Genomic DNA, 17,628 nt, shown 5'->3' on the forward strand with positions numbered 1-17,628 from the left:
CCAAACAGGTTATGAAGAATTCCCCTGTGAAGACTTTTGCCAGTGCCACCTTCAGCTCCCTCTTGGATGTGTTTCTGTCAACAACAGTGTTTCTGATTCTCTCCATCACCTGCTTCCTGAAGTACAGGGCTGCCACCACGCCTCCCCCGCCTGCCGCACTGGCAGTCTTCGGTGCCGCCCTGCTGCTGGAGGTGCTGTCCCTCGTGGTGTCTGTCAGGTAAAGGCTCACCTTCAGGTGGTTCTCCAGCTTTTAGCCTTTAGCTCCCTCTGCTGGTTCAACAATTTATGACTGAACATTCTGCAGCACAACTGACCAAAGGTCTGAAGCTTGCTGTCTCTGCAAGCTCATTTCAAGTGACAGGTCCTCTTTCCTTCCTTCCCCAAACCCTGCTTCACAGGTTCTTCCCTCGTATACCCTGGCCCTTGGCACAAGTAGATATCCCCTTTAGAGAAGGTAAACGTCCTCTGCAGCCCCCATGCCATCAGCTAGTCCCTGGACCTCCCAAATCAGACTTTAAGAGAAAAAGTGGGAAGATGAGGAATGAGAAAAGGAAGAGAAAAAAGAAGTGCAGTGGGTACAAATGATAGGAGACTGCCAGCAGATTAGCAGGTACCTCTCTTAAGTGTAAGAGTAAAACTATAAAACCCTTTAGAGAAATCATAGATGTATGTTGCTGTGAGCTTGGATCAAGCAGTGGTTTCTTAGATCTGACACAAAAAGCACAAGCAACCAAAGAAAAAATAGTTACATTGGACTTCATCAAAATTCAAAACTTTTAAGTTCAAAGAACACTGTGATCAAGAAAGTGAAGGAGAACCCGCTGAGTGAGAGAAAATATTTGCAGATCATATCAATGACCAGAATCTAATATCTAGACTGTAAGCTCAAGAATAAAAAGGCAACCCATTTAAAAATGGACAGAGGGTCTGAATAGACAGCAGTGGCCCCTCAGGACCCGTCCAGGCTGATGTTGGGGTTCAGTCTAACACCAAGTAAACTCACAGCTGCTATGCACATGTCAGACTAGATGTGAATGCACAGCCCACACCTGCACACAGACCACCTGTACCATCTGCTTCCAGGACACCATGACACTGGGTCCTTGTGCCACACCACCTCCTATGTCCAGCCTTGTCACTCCCAACAGGGCAGCCTGTGGACCTATCAGGGTCCCACTGGTAATTGCTTTTGGAAGCTGGGGGTAAAACAGAAACAGGGAAAAGGGCCCTGACCTTGATTCTCCGTTCCTCTTTTCCAACATCCCAGGAAAGGAAGCAGTAACCTCAGGTCTAGCCCTGAGGCTGGCGGCCTGCCCGCCTCGGGTCCATACTTACCATCCCCCTGCTCCCCACTGAGGCCTCTGCAGGGTGGCTCTTGGCTGAGGGCTGTCTCCTGGCTATCAGAGGACACACCTCATCACCTGTCCCTGGTTGAGGTAACTTTGAGGTAGTACTTGCCATCTCCCTAAATTCCCCTCCTACTGGGGGGAACTGCATTGCTCACAGCAAAGGACTCCTCCATAACACAACCCTCTCAGTGGGCCTGCCCCTCAGTGTCCTGGCTCTGCCACCCTCACCGAGCTGCCTGAGACCCACTCTCAAAGCAGCTCTGCTTTTGGGAAACCCAAATCAAGGCATCCTCAGGCTCCTAGTTTGTTTTTTTCATTTTTAAATTTAGTTTTATTGTGATATAATTCACATATAACAAATTCGCTCACTTAGATTTACAATTCGGTGATTTTTAATAAACTTAGACTTGTGCAAACATCACCATGTGGTCTTAGAACATTTCTGTCACCCCAAAGAAAACACAGTACCCATTTGCTGTTACTCTCTTCCCTTCCCCTCCGTGCCCAGACCCAGGTTTCTGTCTAGCATGGGGCCTACAACTAGATAAGGCTCTCAAGCTCTCTGAGGCTAACATTGTCTCCAAACATTTTTTTTAAAACCCGTTTACACCATTGTTCCCTGTTCATTCAGACCCAATTCTACAGAATCTGGGGTAACTCAGTCTTAGAGGCTGCAGAAGGCTGCAGGCCATACAGACACCAGGCCTGGTTGTACCCAGATGCTGGGGTGCTGGGCCAGGCAAATGAGGTGACCAGTGTGTTCCTGAATGACTTCTGGCATGACTTTAAAAGTTTACTTACCCAGGATAATCAAAGCCTGGGAGAGGTCGGGACCACGAAGGCATATTTATGTTTAGGATCCCAAACCAACAAGAACCTACAGTGTGGAATACGTAGGCGCCCCAGGGAGGCTGGTTCTGTGGCCACTTCAGTGTCCAGCCCCGAGCTTGGCACTTTATCCAAAAGGCTCACATCTTGGCTTAGCCTCTCGTCCCTCCACTCCAGCTGTTTGTGCTGTATCCTAGGCAGATAGGAAAATAGGGTCTCACCCTCGCAAGTCTGCAGTCTTGGGACCTTCGTGGAAGGCCTCCCAGTCCTGCCTTCTGCCTGGGGCTCAGCTCCCTCTGTCTCCTTGTCGGCCTTATGCGTTCTGCCTTTGAGAATATTTGTGGTTATTCTTGGAAATACTCCAAGGACTCCATTATCTTTTAAGTACCAGGAGACCAGAACAGTCTAGGACCTAAAAGGGTAGATGGAGCCTGGCTCCGCGTGGGAGATGGCCACAATTCGGAGTTTCCTCTCAGACAACGAGCACAAGTGGAGCAGTCGCCATACTGCAGGTGTCCAGGCCTGAAGGTGCAAGTGTGTGTGCAAGAGGCCGCGATGGGGCTTTGTGCCTTGGAAGCTCAGCAGCAGCTCCTGGCCCTCTAGAGGTGAGGGCAACCAGCCTGGCCCCACTCCACCCTCCTTGAGGGCTGGAGAGGTACCATGTGCGTGGGTCTCTTTCCTGAGTCAGACCCCCACTGCCCTCTCCTCCATCTCCCACTGCTGGTATCCTGTTGCCGGCCCCGCCTGACCCTGGAGTCCCTCAGTTAGCCAAGGCTGTTCTTCCTCCAGGACCATAGTTCTCAGCCCTACATACGCAGCTTCCTTCTTTATGGAAAACATTTCATGATGTCCGCATCACTATCCTGAAATATAGCCCACTTATATGCACAACTTCAAAAATAAGCAGTGAAATGCCGTCACTCAGATATGAAGGAGCAGCAGCAAGAAAGCCATTTAAAACAAAATAGGTAGGGCTTCACCTTGAATGTGCCAGAGCACTACCACCTGGGAAGTCATAATGGAGTTGTCAGCTATCTGCCTTCTTGTGCACTATTGCTGCCAATGTGACAGCTTCGAATGTGGACCATCAGAGGTGTGCGTGTTTGGTGGCACAAGCACCACGGGCTGGGTTGCAGCCTGTGATGTGATTTCTGAAATGCTGAATGACTCTTGATGATGTCCCAAACAAAACAAAGGGTAACCTTGCTTGATTTACACAGCAGTTTATTTCTGGGAAAGTGTATGTTAATACCACACAGAAACCACTTTCTGTTTATAAATTAATGCAACTAGGCTCTAGACTGAGGTCACTGTCAGCAAATTTTTCACCTCCATGTGTGTCCATGTAGCAGTCGTGTGGGGTGCAGGGCAGAGCTTAAGAATGCCTCCCATCTGTGGCTTCTGCCCACTAGATACCAGTAGCCCCCCTCAATCATTGTGGCAACCAAAAATGCCCCACAAAATTCCAAAATGCCTCCCAAACCAAACCGCTTACTTGAGACTTCCCGCCCCAGAATCAGATGACAGCAAGGTGGCCACCTTTCACAAGGCCTGTTAATATCTGCATGCCCAGTTCTTACCTGCTCCATTTAGACCCATAGGGGCTTCTGCTTGGCTTTTTACAATCACATCATCTCAGAATGCAACAAGTGACCTTAAGGTATGATGAGCTGAGCGAGTCCAGGGTACTTGCCAGTTACCAAAAGTGAGGGACATGGGGGCTCTGCCGTTCATGCCAGAGGCAGCAGCATGGGAGAGAGTGGGGTATGGCAGCCTGACCTACCCACAAACACCCTGTTTCTCCTTTCTCCCCCTCCCTGTCACAGGATGGTATTTTTCCTGGAGGATGTGATGGCTTGTACCAAGCACCTGCTGGAGTGGATAGCCGGCTGGCTCCCACGCCACTTCATTGGGGCCATCCTGGTGTCTCTCCCCGCTCTCGCGGTTTATTCACATGTCACTTCGGAATTTGAGACAAACATACATGTGAGTAAAGGCTTGGCAATTTTATTTCTGGGCTCTTCTGGATTCCCTCGTCACATAAAACAAACAAACAAAAACAAGCCTGATGACTTGGGACACTAATATAGGCCCTTAAAGAGTTGCAGTCTCTTTGTCACTCCCATGAGCTTGTCTTTCTTAAAGACTTGCCTGGGACAGAAGAGCAGGCAGGGATGTTAGCACATGGCCTGTTCAAATGGTCAAGCCCATCCTTGACCAAACTCATGAATTCTGGATAAAATGCCACCCTGCCCTGGGGAGAGTCCTCAGTGGACATGTGTCCTGTCCTACCTCTCTTGGTGTCCACCAAGGTCTAAATCAGTTATTTTCTTATGTGTTTTACACCTTAAAGAAGCGTTGTAAGGGATATAAGACAAGGTGCTGGTGTGCAGAACTGATACAGATAGCAATTCATGCCTTAATCTGCTGCTGGTGATCAGAGAAGGAGCTTGTGAGCTAAACCCATCAAGAGTGAATTAATGCTGGTGTGGAAGATTATATTTTGGGTCAACTACCAAGGCTGGCTTACTCTGAGATTTAACACCAAATTACATTTCCACTGACACACAGCAGATGCCTGAAGGAAAGGCTTTTTGAAGGTAACTGATGGCAGAGTGGTAGGTCTCGGACAGGGCGGCCTACCTTCCCTTTCCTCCAAAATGCAATTTTCACACATCTGGAGAATTTTAGTGCCAGTGTGAACTTGTACCCTGAAGCTCTGGGTAATTAACCTAATGATTTATGATCTGTCCTTGAAACGGCTGGATATTTTGTTAATATTTTCATATTAAACAAACAGATAAGTGAGGGAATCATTTGATCTCACGGCGCTCAAGTGGTGCATGACGAGTGGGCCACAGGACAAGGAGGCGGGTGGGTTCCTACTGAGCTTCTGCCCCTCATTGCAGTTCACAGTGTTCACGGGCTCAGCCATCCTGATCGCCGTTGTGCACTACTGTAACTTCTGCCAGCTCAGCTCCTGGATGCGGTCCTCCTTAGCTACTGTCGTCGGGGCTGGGCCCCTCCTTCTGCTCTACATCTCCCTGTGCCCGGACAGGTATGTACACAACTGCAGTCCGAGTCTGGCATCCTCGACGGCAGGCCACCTTCCCCAGCATCGCTTACATTTTGCTCACCGCACCTTTGCATCAGCACTGACACCCTCGCTCTGACAGATACTCACTGTCACAACACGAGGCGGCTTTCAACACACAATGGCAACAACTTAGTGAAATGCTCAAAGAATGGTATGCAAAAGAAAGAAAAAGAAAATAATTTTAATAACATAAAGTGTATTTTGCACATAGACACCCTTGGATGACTACCCCCAGAGGTATAATGCAATAGTCACTTGCTTGAAATTACTTATAATGAAGACTTTTGAAATTGGGAATGTGAGAGCAGAAGCTGTTTTATAAAGACGATCAAGAAAATGAAGGCATAGAGGTATAAGTGGATACGAAGTGAAAAGCGGAAGCGGGTTCTATTCTTATTTGAAGCAGGATTAATGTACCAAGACAGATTGCAGATTGCTGGAGTAAAGGAAAAAGAGGTGTGATGGTCTTGCAAGTGACCTGGGTGTTATTTATAATATTGTGTGAAAGCAGTTCCCCATGTTATCACATGAAACTTTAGAGTAATGATGAATCACTGGAAATACATCTCTTATCTTGAAATCTCTCCACATATCAAAGAATACATTTAGTCCCTGATACTCGGATGGCCTTCAAAACCATATCACTGATAACAGCCAAGGACAGAGGGCATGGGGGGGGTAAACAAAGTAGGAACCATGTGGGAGACCTCTGGGGACAGGGTCAGTTCTTACTGCTATGCATACACTTCTCTTAAATATCGAACTTTTTGTGTAACTGCTTATAAGAATGTTTTATTATTAGCATTTATTGAAGAACTACTTATTTATAATTATAGTGGGTTTAGGCTAGCAGGGTATTTCAGAGTTACATGTGATCGTTATTCACTGTGCTTCATACAACTGGTAACATTCCTGGCTCCCCAGATTCTTACGACAACCAGAGGGACCGCCAATGTTTCCAGAATGCCCCTTGGGAATGGGAATGTTGCTGAGAACCATTGCTTTAGTAAATTCAAAAGTAGGAAATATCTGATTTGTCACGGTAACAACAATATCAGATGAAGTCATCATAATGTGTATCTTTGGCTATAACCAATGCAGTGATCAGTGATGGACAGAGTAAATATTCTTCCTCAATTTACTTAATAAAATAGTAATGACATGAAAGATATTTAAGTTCTATGCAAATTAAGATAAAAAGGATCTGTATAAAGTTGAACTGGCATTAAAAGGAAACTTTAATGAGTAGTTAAATTACTTTAAGCAAAAGAAAGCCTACTTTTTCCTTTCTGAAGGTGCGGCCATCTGGAATTATGGATGTTATAAAGCTCTTTCCCAAGAGCCTGAAATTTAGCAGTCTGCCTTTTAACCTTTTAGATCCATCATCAGCCATTCACAGTGTCTTTCAATCACTGGCATAGGGCTTTTCCAGTTGGGTCTAGAGAGCCATTGTAATGGGGACCTCCTCATCACCTCTTTGCCCAGAATTCAGATAACAGATCTTGGGGTGAGGCTGGGGTTGAATTTCTGCTTGACAGTACCCCTTCATACACACAAGATCCTTTGAGCCCATTCAGCCCATCATCACTGCTAAGTCTGTTCAGGATTGGGAGCACGCGGGACACTGAACAAAAATATAAACTCATCTCCTATAAAGGAGGGAGAATTCTTTGAGAACTGTGCTCAGCTTTGGGGGGACACGCTTATGTGGATTACAGCGATGTCACAATTGCGTCTGGACAGGGTGAGACGAGGACATGAAGTCTTATAATTCACATCTTGTGATGTAGCTCTTTTCTGTCCTTTTCTGTAAAGTCATTTAACACCTCATGTGATTATAAAAGCCACTCTGAGCCCTCACCTGGCCTTTGCTGCCCAGGAGAGCTGCTCACAGATGAGCTACATCCCACTTTGCAATGAGCGAGGCTGCTGGATCTAGAGGATTAAGTGTTGAGGCAGGAGGCTCCCTGGGTGGGAGAGTTTGTGGTTGATTGCAGGACTGGGTGGGTTCCAGGTATAGCATGACCCCAACAGAAACTACCAAGAATGTGGAGAGGGTCAGGGTCGTGTGTGCCTAGGGTACCTTCCCTAACACCAAGAGAGAGTTCTTTAATTATGTGTAGTTTCAGTGCCTTAAAATTGGGATATAACGGCCTTGAGCACCACCAGTAGCAAAGTCTGGTTTTACCGGGTAAGACGAAATCTGCCAGTGCCTCTAGCAGTTCCTTTCAAAATTGATCCTTTGTCGGTAGGCATTGCTGTCTGAACAAGACCAAAGTTTTCTTCTACAGGACACTTTGGATAAGTCCTAACAACAAAACGAATGCCTTAGAGAATTTTCCTGTTTGACATTGCTCTTTAGCAGTTGCACTTACTTTCCATAGCTGATGTAACGGCTTTTTAGCTATATCGTTGTCTTTACCTTTTCTTATTCTTAATCAGCATACAGTATGAAATTATAATAAAAATTAACTATCCTGAACTGTCTAACTAGATTTCCACGTAAAAAAAGAAAAATTGTTTATTTAATCTCTTTTCAAATTGCTTTATATACTGTCTTCTTTGCTTTTTATAATAATATTTTTCTGCATTATAATTTCAGTTCTATACTAGAGTCACACCTTGATGCAGTACAGAATTTCAGGTAAGCTTTTAACATTGTGCCTGTATGTGAATAAATGAGAGAAACTCATATTATTACTGCTTATTCTTAAGCTTCTGAAAAAAACCTATCTTAAATAAAAACAATATGTACATTATGAAAAGAGTAAGTGGAAAATATCTACTTGTTGAAATATCAGATTATAGTTATAATATTTTATTGGGAAAACAATATGATTAAGATATATTAGATTTTGTTTAATTTTATATGACGTGAGCGTGTTACAAAGGAAATCTCACCAATCAAAGAAAAGTGCTAATTTTATTCTCTAAAGTATTTTGAAATAACTGACTAGAAATTTGAAATAATAAATGTTAGACCTTTGCTTTACTATAAACATCAAACTAAATTCTAAATATACTGGAGTCGAAAATAGAATTAAATTATATAAAACTGTATAAAAATCTAGAAAAAAATAAAATTAAGTAGTTTTCAATCCTTTAAGACAGAGATAACTTTCCAGCCTTATAAATAATTATAGAAACACACACACGCACAATAAAAGACTTATGACAGATTGATTGGCGGGATGAGAATCAAAGCAGACTAAGAAAAATATTTGTGGGACTGTTTTTTAAAAAAAAAAAAGAACTAGTTAAGTCCTGCATATTTAAAGGACAAAAGAACAGAAGATTCACAAGAGGAAATGTAGGTAGTAGATAGAGTTACTACTGAAGTCATTGAACATTAAAATAACTACAGAATTCCTTTTGGTCTTTTAAATTGGACCTTCACAAAGTAACAGTGTGAATACCCAGTGCAGGTGATGGTGTGGCACATTTATAAATTAGTGGTAGTGTTGAATTTTCTTTAGCTACCAGACACTTATAAAATATAAGTCTATCTAATCCTCACAGTTACCTGACACATTAGGTGGGGAGTTTGCTTCATCCTCCAGAAGTGGAAGCTGAAGCTCAGAGCAGTTAAGAAACCTGCCTGTGGTCACAGGCAGTGTTTAAGCCTTGGCCTCTCACTACCAGGTCATGCTCTTTCTGCCACGCCTCATTACTCCTCGGAATGGTACAGCTGTTTTGGAAAGTCATTCAACAATCTATAAAAATGTTTATATTTTTAAGATAATAATTCTATTTTTGCTTATCTGCTGAGGAGATAATTCAGCATATGGTAAAGTCTGCATGCCCCCAAATATCGATGATAATGATAGATAATGTTGAAAATTCATCAGCAACTTCAGTTTTCAGTAAAAAATTAATTATGATACATGTACTTAAAAAGCTGTTTAAATTCAACAATATGGGAAATAATAGTTTTCATTTGTTATGTGAAATTACATATGCTCTGTAGCTACAGGTAAATAATTCATTATATGTGAAAAAATGTAAGATGTTATGATTTAGTAATGAATGATGAATGATGACATTTTTCTCTTTATGCAATTAAAAAATTAAATATCTGGATGTTTAGACATTGAAAGGAGAATTAAAGTGACTATGGAACAAAGGCAGAATGTGAATGTGCTTCTATGTATGATTATAGGCATAGAATTTAAAACCAAAGTAACTTTTTTAAAGTTAATGTTTTATTAACATATAACATATGCAAAGAAAAGTACTTAGATCATAAGAATACAGCTCAGTGAATTTTTACAAGTGATCACATTCAGACCAAGAAAAAGAACGTTATAAGGACCCCAGAGCCCCCCCCCCTTGTGCCCCATCCTGGTGACCCCCCACTCCCATATCCTAAGCATCGATTTTAAATGGCACTGAAATACACCAAAATGTTAACAGATCCAGTGTTTAGCTAGTTAGAACCATGAGTGATCTTTGTTTTCTGTTTTTCTGTATGTTTTAATCCTTCTCCATGGTAATGAATTATGCTATATTTTACTCTGATTTTCATTTATGATTTGCTGTCCAACTATGAAGTCATAAACTGACTCTTACATTTAGTCACATAAAATTCCTCCTTTTGGAACTGGCCTTTGCTATTTGAATTTAGGAATCGGGCCATCACCTTTGCTCCTTCTAAAGTAGAATAAGAAATAAGAGTTAATAGATCGAAGGTAGCTCTCACCCTGCATGTTACAGGTTTCCTCTGTTGCCAGGCGCCCCCTTGGGTACTGACTATAAATCCGTGTGTTAGGACTCTCCCTTTTAAGCAGAGGTAAAAGCAAACAGTACAGTCTCCTCCCCTTTCCCTCACACTGGCCTGCATTTTGCTGCTCTCCTCCTTCCAGAGGGGACTGGCCTGTGCCTGTCTCCAGAGTCAGGCCTCACTGCTGGCTTTGGCCACAGCACAGCAAGAAAAGTGACAGAAGCAGAAGGATGGAGGTAACCCAGACACATCACCCACTCTCCCACAGGGATTTACAATGCCTGGTTATGCTGTTAAGATAACTTTAAGCCTTGGTGACATCTAGTTGTGAAGAAGGCTGTTCCTCAGTGTCACCACTTTGGAGAAACAGAAAGTAATAAGGTCCTAACCCAGCAAGACGGGCTCACACAGAGACAGGTTTACTCCCTCCCATTGCAGAATCTCTTCCTACTCTAAAGCAGCCAGAGACTGAGAGGCTAGACAGAAATCTGTTTTTGTCATCTAAAATAGTTATTTTGTTTAGTACTTGAGATTCATAATATGTATTACCATTTGTTTAAATGACAGTTGGTAGAATAAGTAAGTGAGGTGTGGTGCATTTTACCATAGAGGCCTTTTTCGGTTCTTGGTTCACAAGTATTGAGTCATAGAACCTGTTTCAGGGATCCCCAAAACTACCTCAGGTCCTATAATTCGCTAGGATGACTCAGGACTCGGCACATAGTCATACTCATGGCTATGGTTTATTACAGCAAAAGGACACAAAGCAAAATCAGCAAAGAAAAAAGACATATGAGATGAAGTCTGGAGGAAACCAGGTGACAGTTTTGAAGAGTCTCTCCTAAAAGAGTCATACAGGACATGCTTAATTCCTCCAGCAATGAGCTGTGACAATGTGTATAAAATGTTGTCCTCCAGGGAAGCCCTTTAGAGACTTAGTGCCCAGGGTTTTTATTGGAGGCTTGTCACATAGGCACTCTTTGCCTAGCATGTACCAAAATTGCAAGCTTTCAGAAGGAAGGCAGGTACTCAGCATAAACTCTGTTGTTTGTGCAAACAGTCCAGGAACTGTGAGCCGCCTCTTATCAAGGAGTGGTGGGCACCTCCCCTTATCCAAGGTGTCTGACGCCAGCCTAGGGCACCTTTGCTAGCAGGACTTTCTACTGATGGCAGCCTCCTGGCCTGCCGTGCTTACTCTTTCTGCACAGAGCCTTAGGCCAGTAGGGAATCAGTGATACATCAGCCTGTCTTCAGTTTTCATGTGAGGAAATCGAGATCCAGAAAGAGTATGTGACTTGTCCAAGGTTCTATGACTCTGCAGTGGTTTAGCCAGGAGCAAGCCCAGGTGTCGTCATTCCAAGGCCAGGGCTCTTGCTTTTAGGGTCAATTTTATTATTTTTAAATATCTTTAAGTTACGGGCCATAATAAAATTCATTAAACACTTTGCTTTCTACCCATTTTATATATAGTCATATTTATATGGTGATCCAGCCCATCGTTACATAAAACCTAGTCGCCTACTCTGTGTACTTCAGAAATACATCAAAGTACAAAATTTATACAAACAGAACAATCACAGTGTTTAAACAAATAGAAGAAAGACTAGAAGGAACTTTAACAAACGTTAATAGTGATTGCCTCTGGGTAGTAAGATGACAGATGAATATTTTTTTCCTTTCTACTTTTTTTTCTCTAAATTTTGTGTGATGCGCCTGTAGTATTTTTAAATGGAAAACTAAATTTTTTAAAAATAAACTTGAGAGAGGATGCGCTCCTCACGCTAACCTTCAGTCTCCCAGTCACAGCTGTCATTCTTCAGCGCCGTGGCAGCAGAGGACAGCCCCTGACAGTGGGCTTGTTTATCAGAGGAGATAGAGATGGGTTCAGCCCTTAGAAGGGCATTTTGGAAATTTCTAGTGGAATTGCAAATGTGTGGTTTTATTTATTTTTTTATTTTATTTTAAATAACTCAGCAATTCCACTTCCAGGAGCTTATCCCATAGACAGACTCATTCCTATGCACAATGATACTGTACAGGATTATCACTGCAGCCTTGTTCCCAGTAATAAAAGGACACAGCCTAAAGCCCAGGGTGCGGGCTGGTTGTTACTTACTGTACATACACATATTAGAATAGTGCACAGTCAAAAGGACAATGTTGGGTACCTTGGAGGAAAGATACAAAGTTTCCATTGTTTATATTGTTTGAGATTCTTATAATGTGTTACTCTTAAGAGGATACCTTTTATATTCTTTTTAAAAAGGTTAAAATTGTCTTAAATGACTTTGGCAAACCTAATCCAAAGTGGGGTTGCAGGGGATGGTATTTTGCCAAACATTTATACGTGTAGAAAGGAGAGAACTTAGAAAAATTCTTCATAAAATTTAAAGTCTTTCAAAACTAAAGTTGGATTAGAAATCTAAAAAGTGAGTATATCAGAGAATGTTAAATTTCTTAGGAATGACGATAGTGTGGTTACATAGGGAGATGTCCTTGTTCGTAGGAGACATACTGAAATATTCAGGATTAAAGTGGCATGATATCTGAAGCTTACTTTCAGAATGCTCAGCAAAAAGTGTATGCACGTGTGTGTGCATGCATGTGTGTGAGTGAGTGTGTGTGTGTGTGTGTGTGTTTACAGGCGGAAAAAGCAAAGTGGTAAAATGTTAACAATTATTGAATCCAGGAGGATGTATCAGTGTTTGTTTTGCTAGTCTCTTAACTTTACTATAAGGTCGAGACTTTTCAAAATAAAAAGTTGGAAAAAAATAAAAGATTTTTTTAAAAAAATCAATGAGCTAGAATTCTGAAAAACAAAGCAATTACAAAGCACTTATTAAAGAAATCAATTTCAAGTTAGTCTTTCTCTCTCCACATCTTCAGCCAGCCAGCCAAACAGAAACGGGTTGCTTTGCGGCTGCAGGTCGTCCTAGGTTTGAGCTCGACAAAACTTTGCACAGGCTGCTGGTTTGCTAAGCTGTTTCAGAACCTAGAAGTACTGAGAGTAATCTTTTCTTTGAAAGATGCACTTAACAAGGCACGTCCTTTCTCTTCTCTTTCCTCTCCAGTTCCGAGAGGAATCCCTGCAATAGTTCATTGCCACATGACAGCAGGAGACCAGCCAGCCTGATTGGCCAGGAGGTGATTCTTGTCTTCTTTCTCCTACTCTTGTTGGTCTGGTTCCTGAATCGAGAATTCGAAGTCAGCTACCGCCTTCACTACCACGGGGACGTGGAGGCGGACCTTCACCGCACCAAAATCCAGAGCATGAGGGACCAAGCCGACTGGCTGCTGAGGAACATCATCCCCTACCATGTGGCTGAACAGCTGAAGGTTTCTCAGACCTACTCCAAGAACCATGACAGCGGGGGAGTCATCTTTGCCAGCATTGTCAACTTCAGCGAGTTCTACGAGGAAAACTACGAGGGGGGCAAGGAGTGCTACCGGGTCCTCAACGAGCTGATCGGGGACTTCGATGAGCTCCTGAGCAAGCCAGACTACAGCAGCATTGAGAAGATCAAGACCATCGGGGCCACGTACATGGCCGCATCAGGGCTGAACGCCACACAGTGCCAGGACGGCAGCCACCCGCAGGAGCACCTGCAGATCTTGTTTGAGTTTGCCAAGGAGATGATGCGCGTGGTGGACGATTTCAACAACAACATGTTGTGGTTCAACTTCAAGCTCAGAGTCGGCTTCAACCATGGGCCCCTGACAGCAGGGGTCATCGGAACCACCAAGCTACTATATGACATCTGGGGAGACACCGTCAACATCGCCAGCAGGATGGACACCACGGGGGTGGAGTGCCGCATCCAGGTGAGTGAAGAGAGCTACCGCGTCCTCAGCAAGATGGGCTACGACTTTGACTACAGGGGCACGGTGAACGTCAAAGGCAAAGGTCAGATGAAGACCTACCTTTACCCAAAGTGCACGGACAATGGGGTCGTGCCGCAGCACCAGCTGTCCATCTCCCCAGACATCCGAGTCCAGGTGGACGGCAGCATCGGACGGTCTCCCACGGACGAGATTGCCAACCTGGTGCCTTCCGTACAGAACTCGGACAAGACGTCTCTGGGTTCTGAGAATAACACGCAAGCCAAGGACTGTCACCTGTCTTCAAAGAGACCCTGGAAAGAGCCTGTCAAAGCCGAAGAAAGGTGTCGATTTGGCAAAGCCATAGAGAAAAGCGACTGTGAAGAAATGGGGATGGAAGAAGCCAATGAACTCACCAAGCTCAATGTCTCAAAGAGTGTGTGACGCAGCGTCTGAACGCTGCTCGCTGCGGTGCTCTGTTCGTCGAAATACAATAATATTTGTCTTGGCTGTTGTGCGTTCCAAGCACCACAGTTTCCGTCCCTGGACGTGGTGTCATGTGGTCATCGCAGCCCTAACTTCTGTGTGGATCACAGTTATTCAGGGTTCACTTCCATCCATTTCTTTCCTTTTTCTCCCCCTGGAACCTTCTCCCCTTGGTATAACCGTTCAGCAGCATGGAGAACAAGTGCCTTCAGGGCTGGCATGGCTTCGGAGTCTAGGGACAGAGGCCGCAGGTGGAGATTGTGGCATTGGTGGTGTTGGACTTTAAAACAAAAGCTGTGGTTAAGATATCATTTTTATTGCTTTTTCTCACAAGACACTTTTTCTTTTTTTTTTTTTTTGCTAATACAATGTTTTTGAGGTTTGTTTTTTTCTATATACATAATAGTGTTTTCCAGTGACCTGAGCTTTCTATGTAAACATATACACGCACACACACTTGCATTTATGAATCTGAGATTAAGTGCCAGTAACTCCCTGAGAGGAGGTGTCGGGGGAGGGGGTGTGGGCTGAGAACAGCAGTCAGCCGGCAACCAGGATGGCCCAGCACCCCTCCCTCCCTGCGGCTTCCGGAGCACCTGGGCCCTTGTGGGCTGTGGGTGCCCCGCTCCCCACACCTCCACACACAGGCCAGAATTCCAGATGCTAACCGATAGCCAAGTTTGTGAACCCAGGCCTCAGGTATTTAAAAGCTCTTTTCGTTCTGCCCCCATGGTGAGAGGTCTTCCAGCTGAGAGTGAAGGTGTTTGTCTTGGAGGCCGACTCATCTGAGGGGGAAATGAAAATAAATGGCCGAGGGTTGCATTTATTTATTTATTTATTTATCAGGAAACGTGTGTGTTTCAGGGAAGGGGCGCCAGGTCAGTCTGGTGAAGGGAAATAGGCTCGGGGGTGCCGCAGAGGGCACACAGCAGAAGATGAGAACATATTTGTTAGTGCTTTAGCCACTTTGGGTCACCTCCCCCACAAGAGGCCAAGCAGGACCCTACGGAGCACTGCCAGCTCTCAGGGTCCGAGAAGCTCTCCACCACCGTTTTTTAAATGAACACCGCTTCTTCTGCCCTGCGTGCCACCGTGGGAATCGGATTAGAACCCACCCGGCTGGGTGTGAAGCAGAAGGTCCAGGCAGAGCTAAAGGGTGGCAGGTAGTGCCGGCTCGGTCCTGGCCGCCACACATTCGAGAAGTGTCTCCATCACTCCCATTCTCAGCATGCACAGGGCCTGTCTGTGACAGAATCGGGCCTGGTGAGTGAATGCCAGCCCTCTTTAGATGGAGTTCTTGCACTGTATGTGGGGACAGAATCATCTGGATGCAAATGAGGTGTTGAACCAGGGGTAGTATGGGAACCCTAGGAAACTCACTTCTGTGCTACTTGTTGCCAATCCTGCTTATAATTACGTTTTGCCACGTGGAGTCTGAAGTTTATGTAGAACTGGACTCAGGCTAGAGTTGCCCTGTCTAAATAGTAATTTTTAAGATGACACTGACATACAGCTCATGGGATAATTCAAGGACTAGCTCCTTCTCTGATTAAGGTCTTCACCGATGTGCCCTGTGCATTCGCTTTTGACTGGTAAACCTGTGTGTAACTTTCACATCTGCGTTAAGTCCCGCTATCACTCCTCCTTAAATACAGAATCTGCCACTTCTGGCATCACAAAACATTGATTCTGATCAGCCATCTCCCCAGGGGACATGCATGGGATGACCACCCAGCTGTGCAGCCATAGCCAGGATCTCGACAGCCTGGGGAATTGAGAGCATTCTCAGTAACTAAGATTTTTCTTCAGGTTTTACTGTCACTTCGTTGTTCTTCCAATGCCGGAAAAAGGATAGTTGTGACAATACCTCTTGCTTCTAAAGAATGTATTCTTATACTGCAGAATTTTTATTTTTTCTTAAAAACACTACCTGATGCTCTCCTTGTCCGTAGGGATTGTGGGTGCATTCGGGGTTTCTTCCATCAGTATTAAGGCGTGTGTTTTGAGTGTGGCCCTGTCCCTTTGCCTTCTTGCCCCAGGCTCTAGCTTCGGTGGGACCTGAGGGGCTGGGCAGTTGCCTATGAGTTACCGATGTCTCTCTCTGCTCTTCTGCTCAGAACGTGTTCTACAAAGCTCATCTCTGCACACACTTCCTCCCTGTCAAACTCTTTTTATTTTTCCTTCCCTGCCTAAAAAGGTGTTTAGGATTCCTGACCCTGGGAACCCAAGAAGCTGCAAACCGCAGGGAGAGAATCATACCATCTGGTGGTCTGGTTCAGCATTGTGCAAACTGGAGCCTTTGACAGACGGCTCACCTAGAGTTCAAAGTTGTCTTTACAAAATGTCCTGAGCCTTCCTAAATAACCAGTCCAGATGTGCTCTCTGGTCCTTCCCAGTTCCCCGCTCTGAAGTATACCTCAACGCAGAACCGCAGAATCTCTGCAACGGAAATGCTGTGCGTCTCATCCGATTGGTGTTGAACAGATAGTTGCCGAAGACAGATGGGTTTCTAAGCAGCGGGTTCAAGCGCTGCTGATGCGACGGATGCATTCTTCAGAGTGGCAATACCTCTTCTGAACTTAGGGCAGGAAGCAATACTTCAGAATTGAATGTGTGTAAATAGTTGCTTTGAGTTGCAATTGCTATTTTCTTGGCCCCAGGTCAGATCAAATTATATATATGTACAAACAAGCACATAATTTTATCCAATGCAAACAAATGTAGAGCATCAGTTATGAAACCCTTAAGTAGCTTGAAGAGTCGCACAGATTATGCAACACCTGCACACGACTCCATTAACACTGACTTCACTTGTGGAGACGACACCTGCACATTTGCACATGACATTGAGAGCCAAAGGGCCGCGTGCTTCCCATTACATGGGCTGTAATAATTTGTAGTTTCCAAAGATCTGTCTGCGTTTGCATTTTTAGAATTCTGAGGAAAGCATTTTTTGGTTGGTTGTTACGGAAAAAATCACATCATGCCTAGAATCTGAAATTAAATTAGCAAGAACCAACTGTTTGCGTTTTCTATCTTTCCTTTGCTCTACTCTTTTTAAATTGTTGATTCTAATAATTTCAAAATGCATCTACTGAAGAAATGGACATTAAAATATTCTAAAATCTAATTATTTGGCGCCTCGTATTCCCTCATTGAAAAGATCAGTGCCCCTTCAGAGACTGGGGCACCCCTCATTTCTTGCAATTTGTGGCTGAAATAGGAAGATTTGTGTTTCTTTCACATCATGTCTTTGACAACTGAAAAAAAAAAATGCCATTTGTATATGTGTTTGGGGTTGGATTTATGGACGTATTTGCTACAGTTAA

The 17,628-nt window shown here is 44.1% G+C and overlaps 1 protein-coding gene across 1 annotated transcript in view; it reads left to right on the forward strand.

The window, feature by feature from the left end:
* Positions 1-17,319, forward strand: part of ADCY9 (adenylate cyclase 9) — a 108,288-nt gene extending 90,969 nt beyond the window's left edge. The window contains exons 7-11 of the mRNA XM_006913876.3: positions 9-217; positions 4,004-4,163; positions 5,087-5,235; positions 7,877-7,918; positions 13,066-17,319. Coding sequence (XP_006913938.1) covers positions 9-217; positions 4,004-4,163; positions 5,087-5,235; positions 7,877-7,918; positions 13,066-14,257 — 1,752 coding nt within the window. The 3' untranslated portion in view covers positions 14,258-17,319. The remainder of the gene's footprint in view (positions 1-8; positions 218-4,003; positions 4,164-5,086; positions 5,236-7,876; positions 7,919-13,065) is intronic.
* Positions 17,320-17,628: the final 309 nt, after the last annotated feature.

The sequence above is a fragment of the Pteropus alecto genome, unplaced genomic scaffold, assembly GCF_000325575.1.
Source record: "Pteropus alecto unplaced genomic scaffold, ASM32557v1 scaffold44, whole genome shotgun sequence".
NCBI lineage: Eukaryota > Metazoa > Chordata > Mammalia > Chiroptera > Pteropodidae > Pteropus > Pteropus alecto.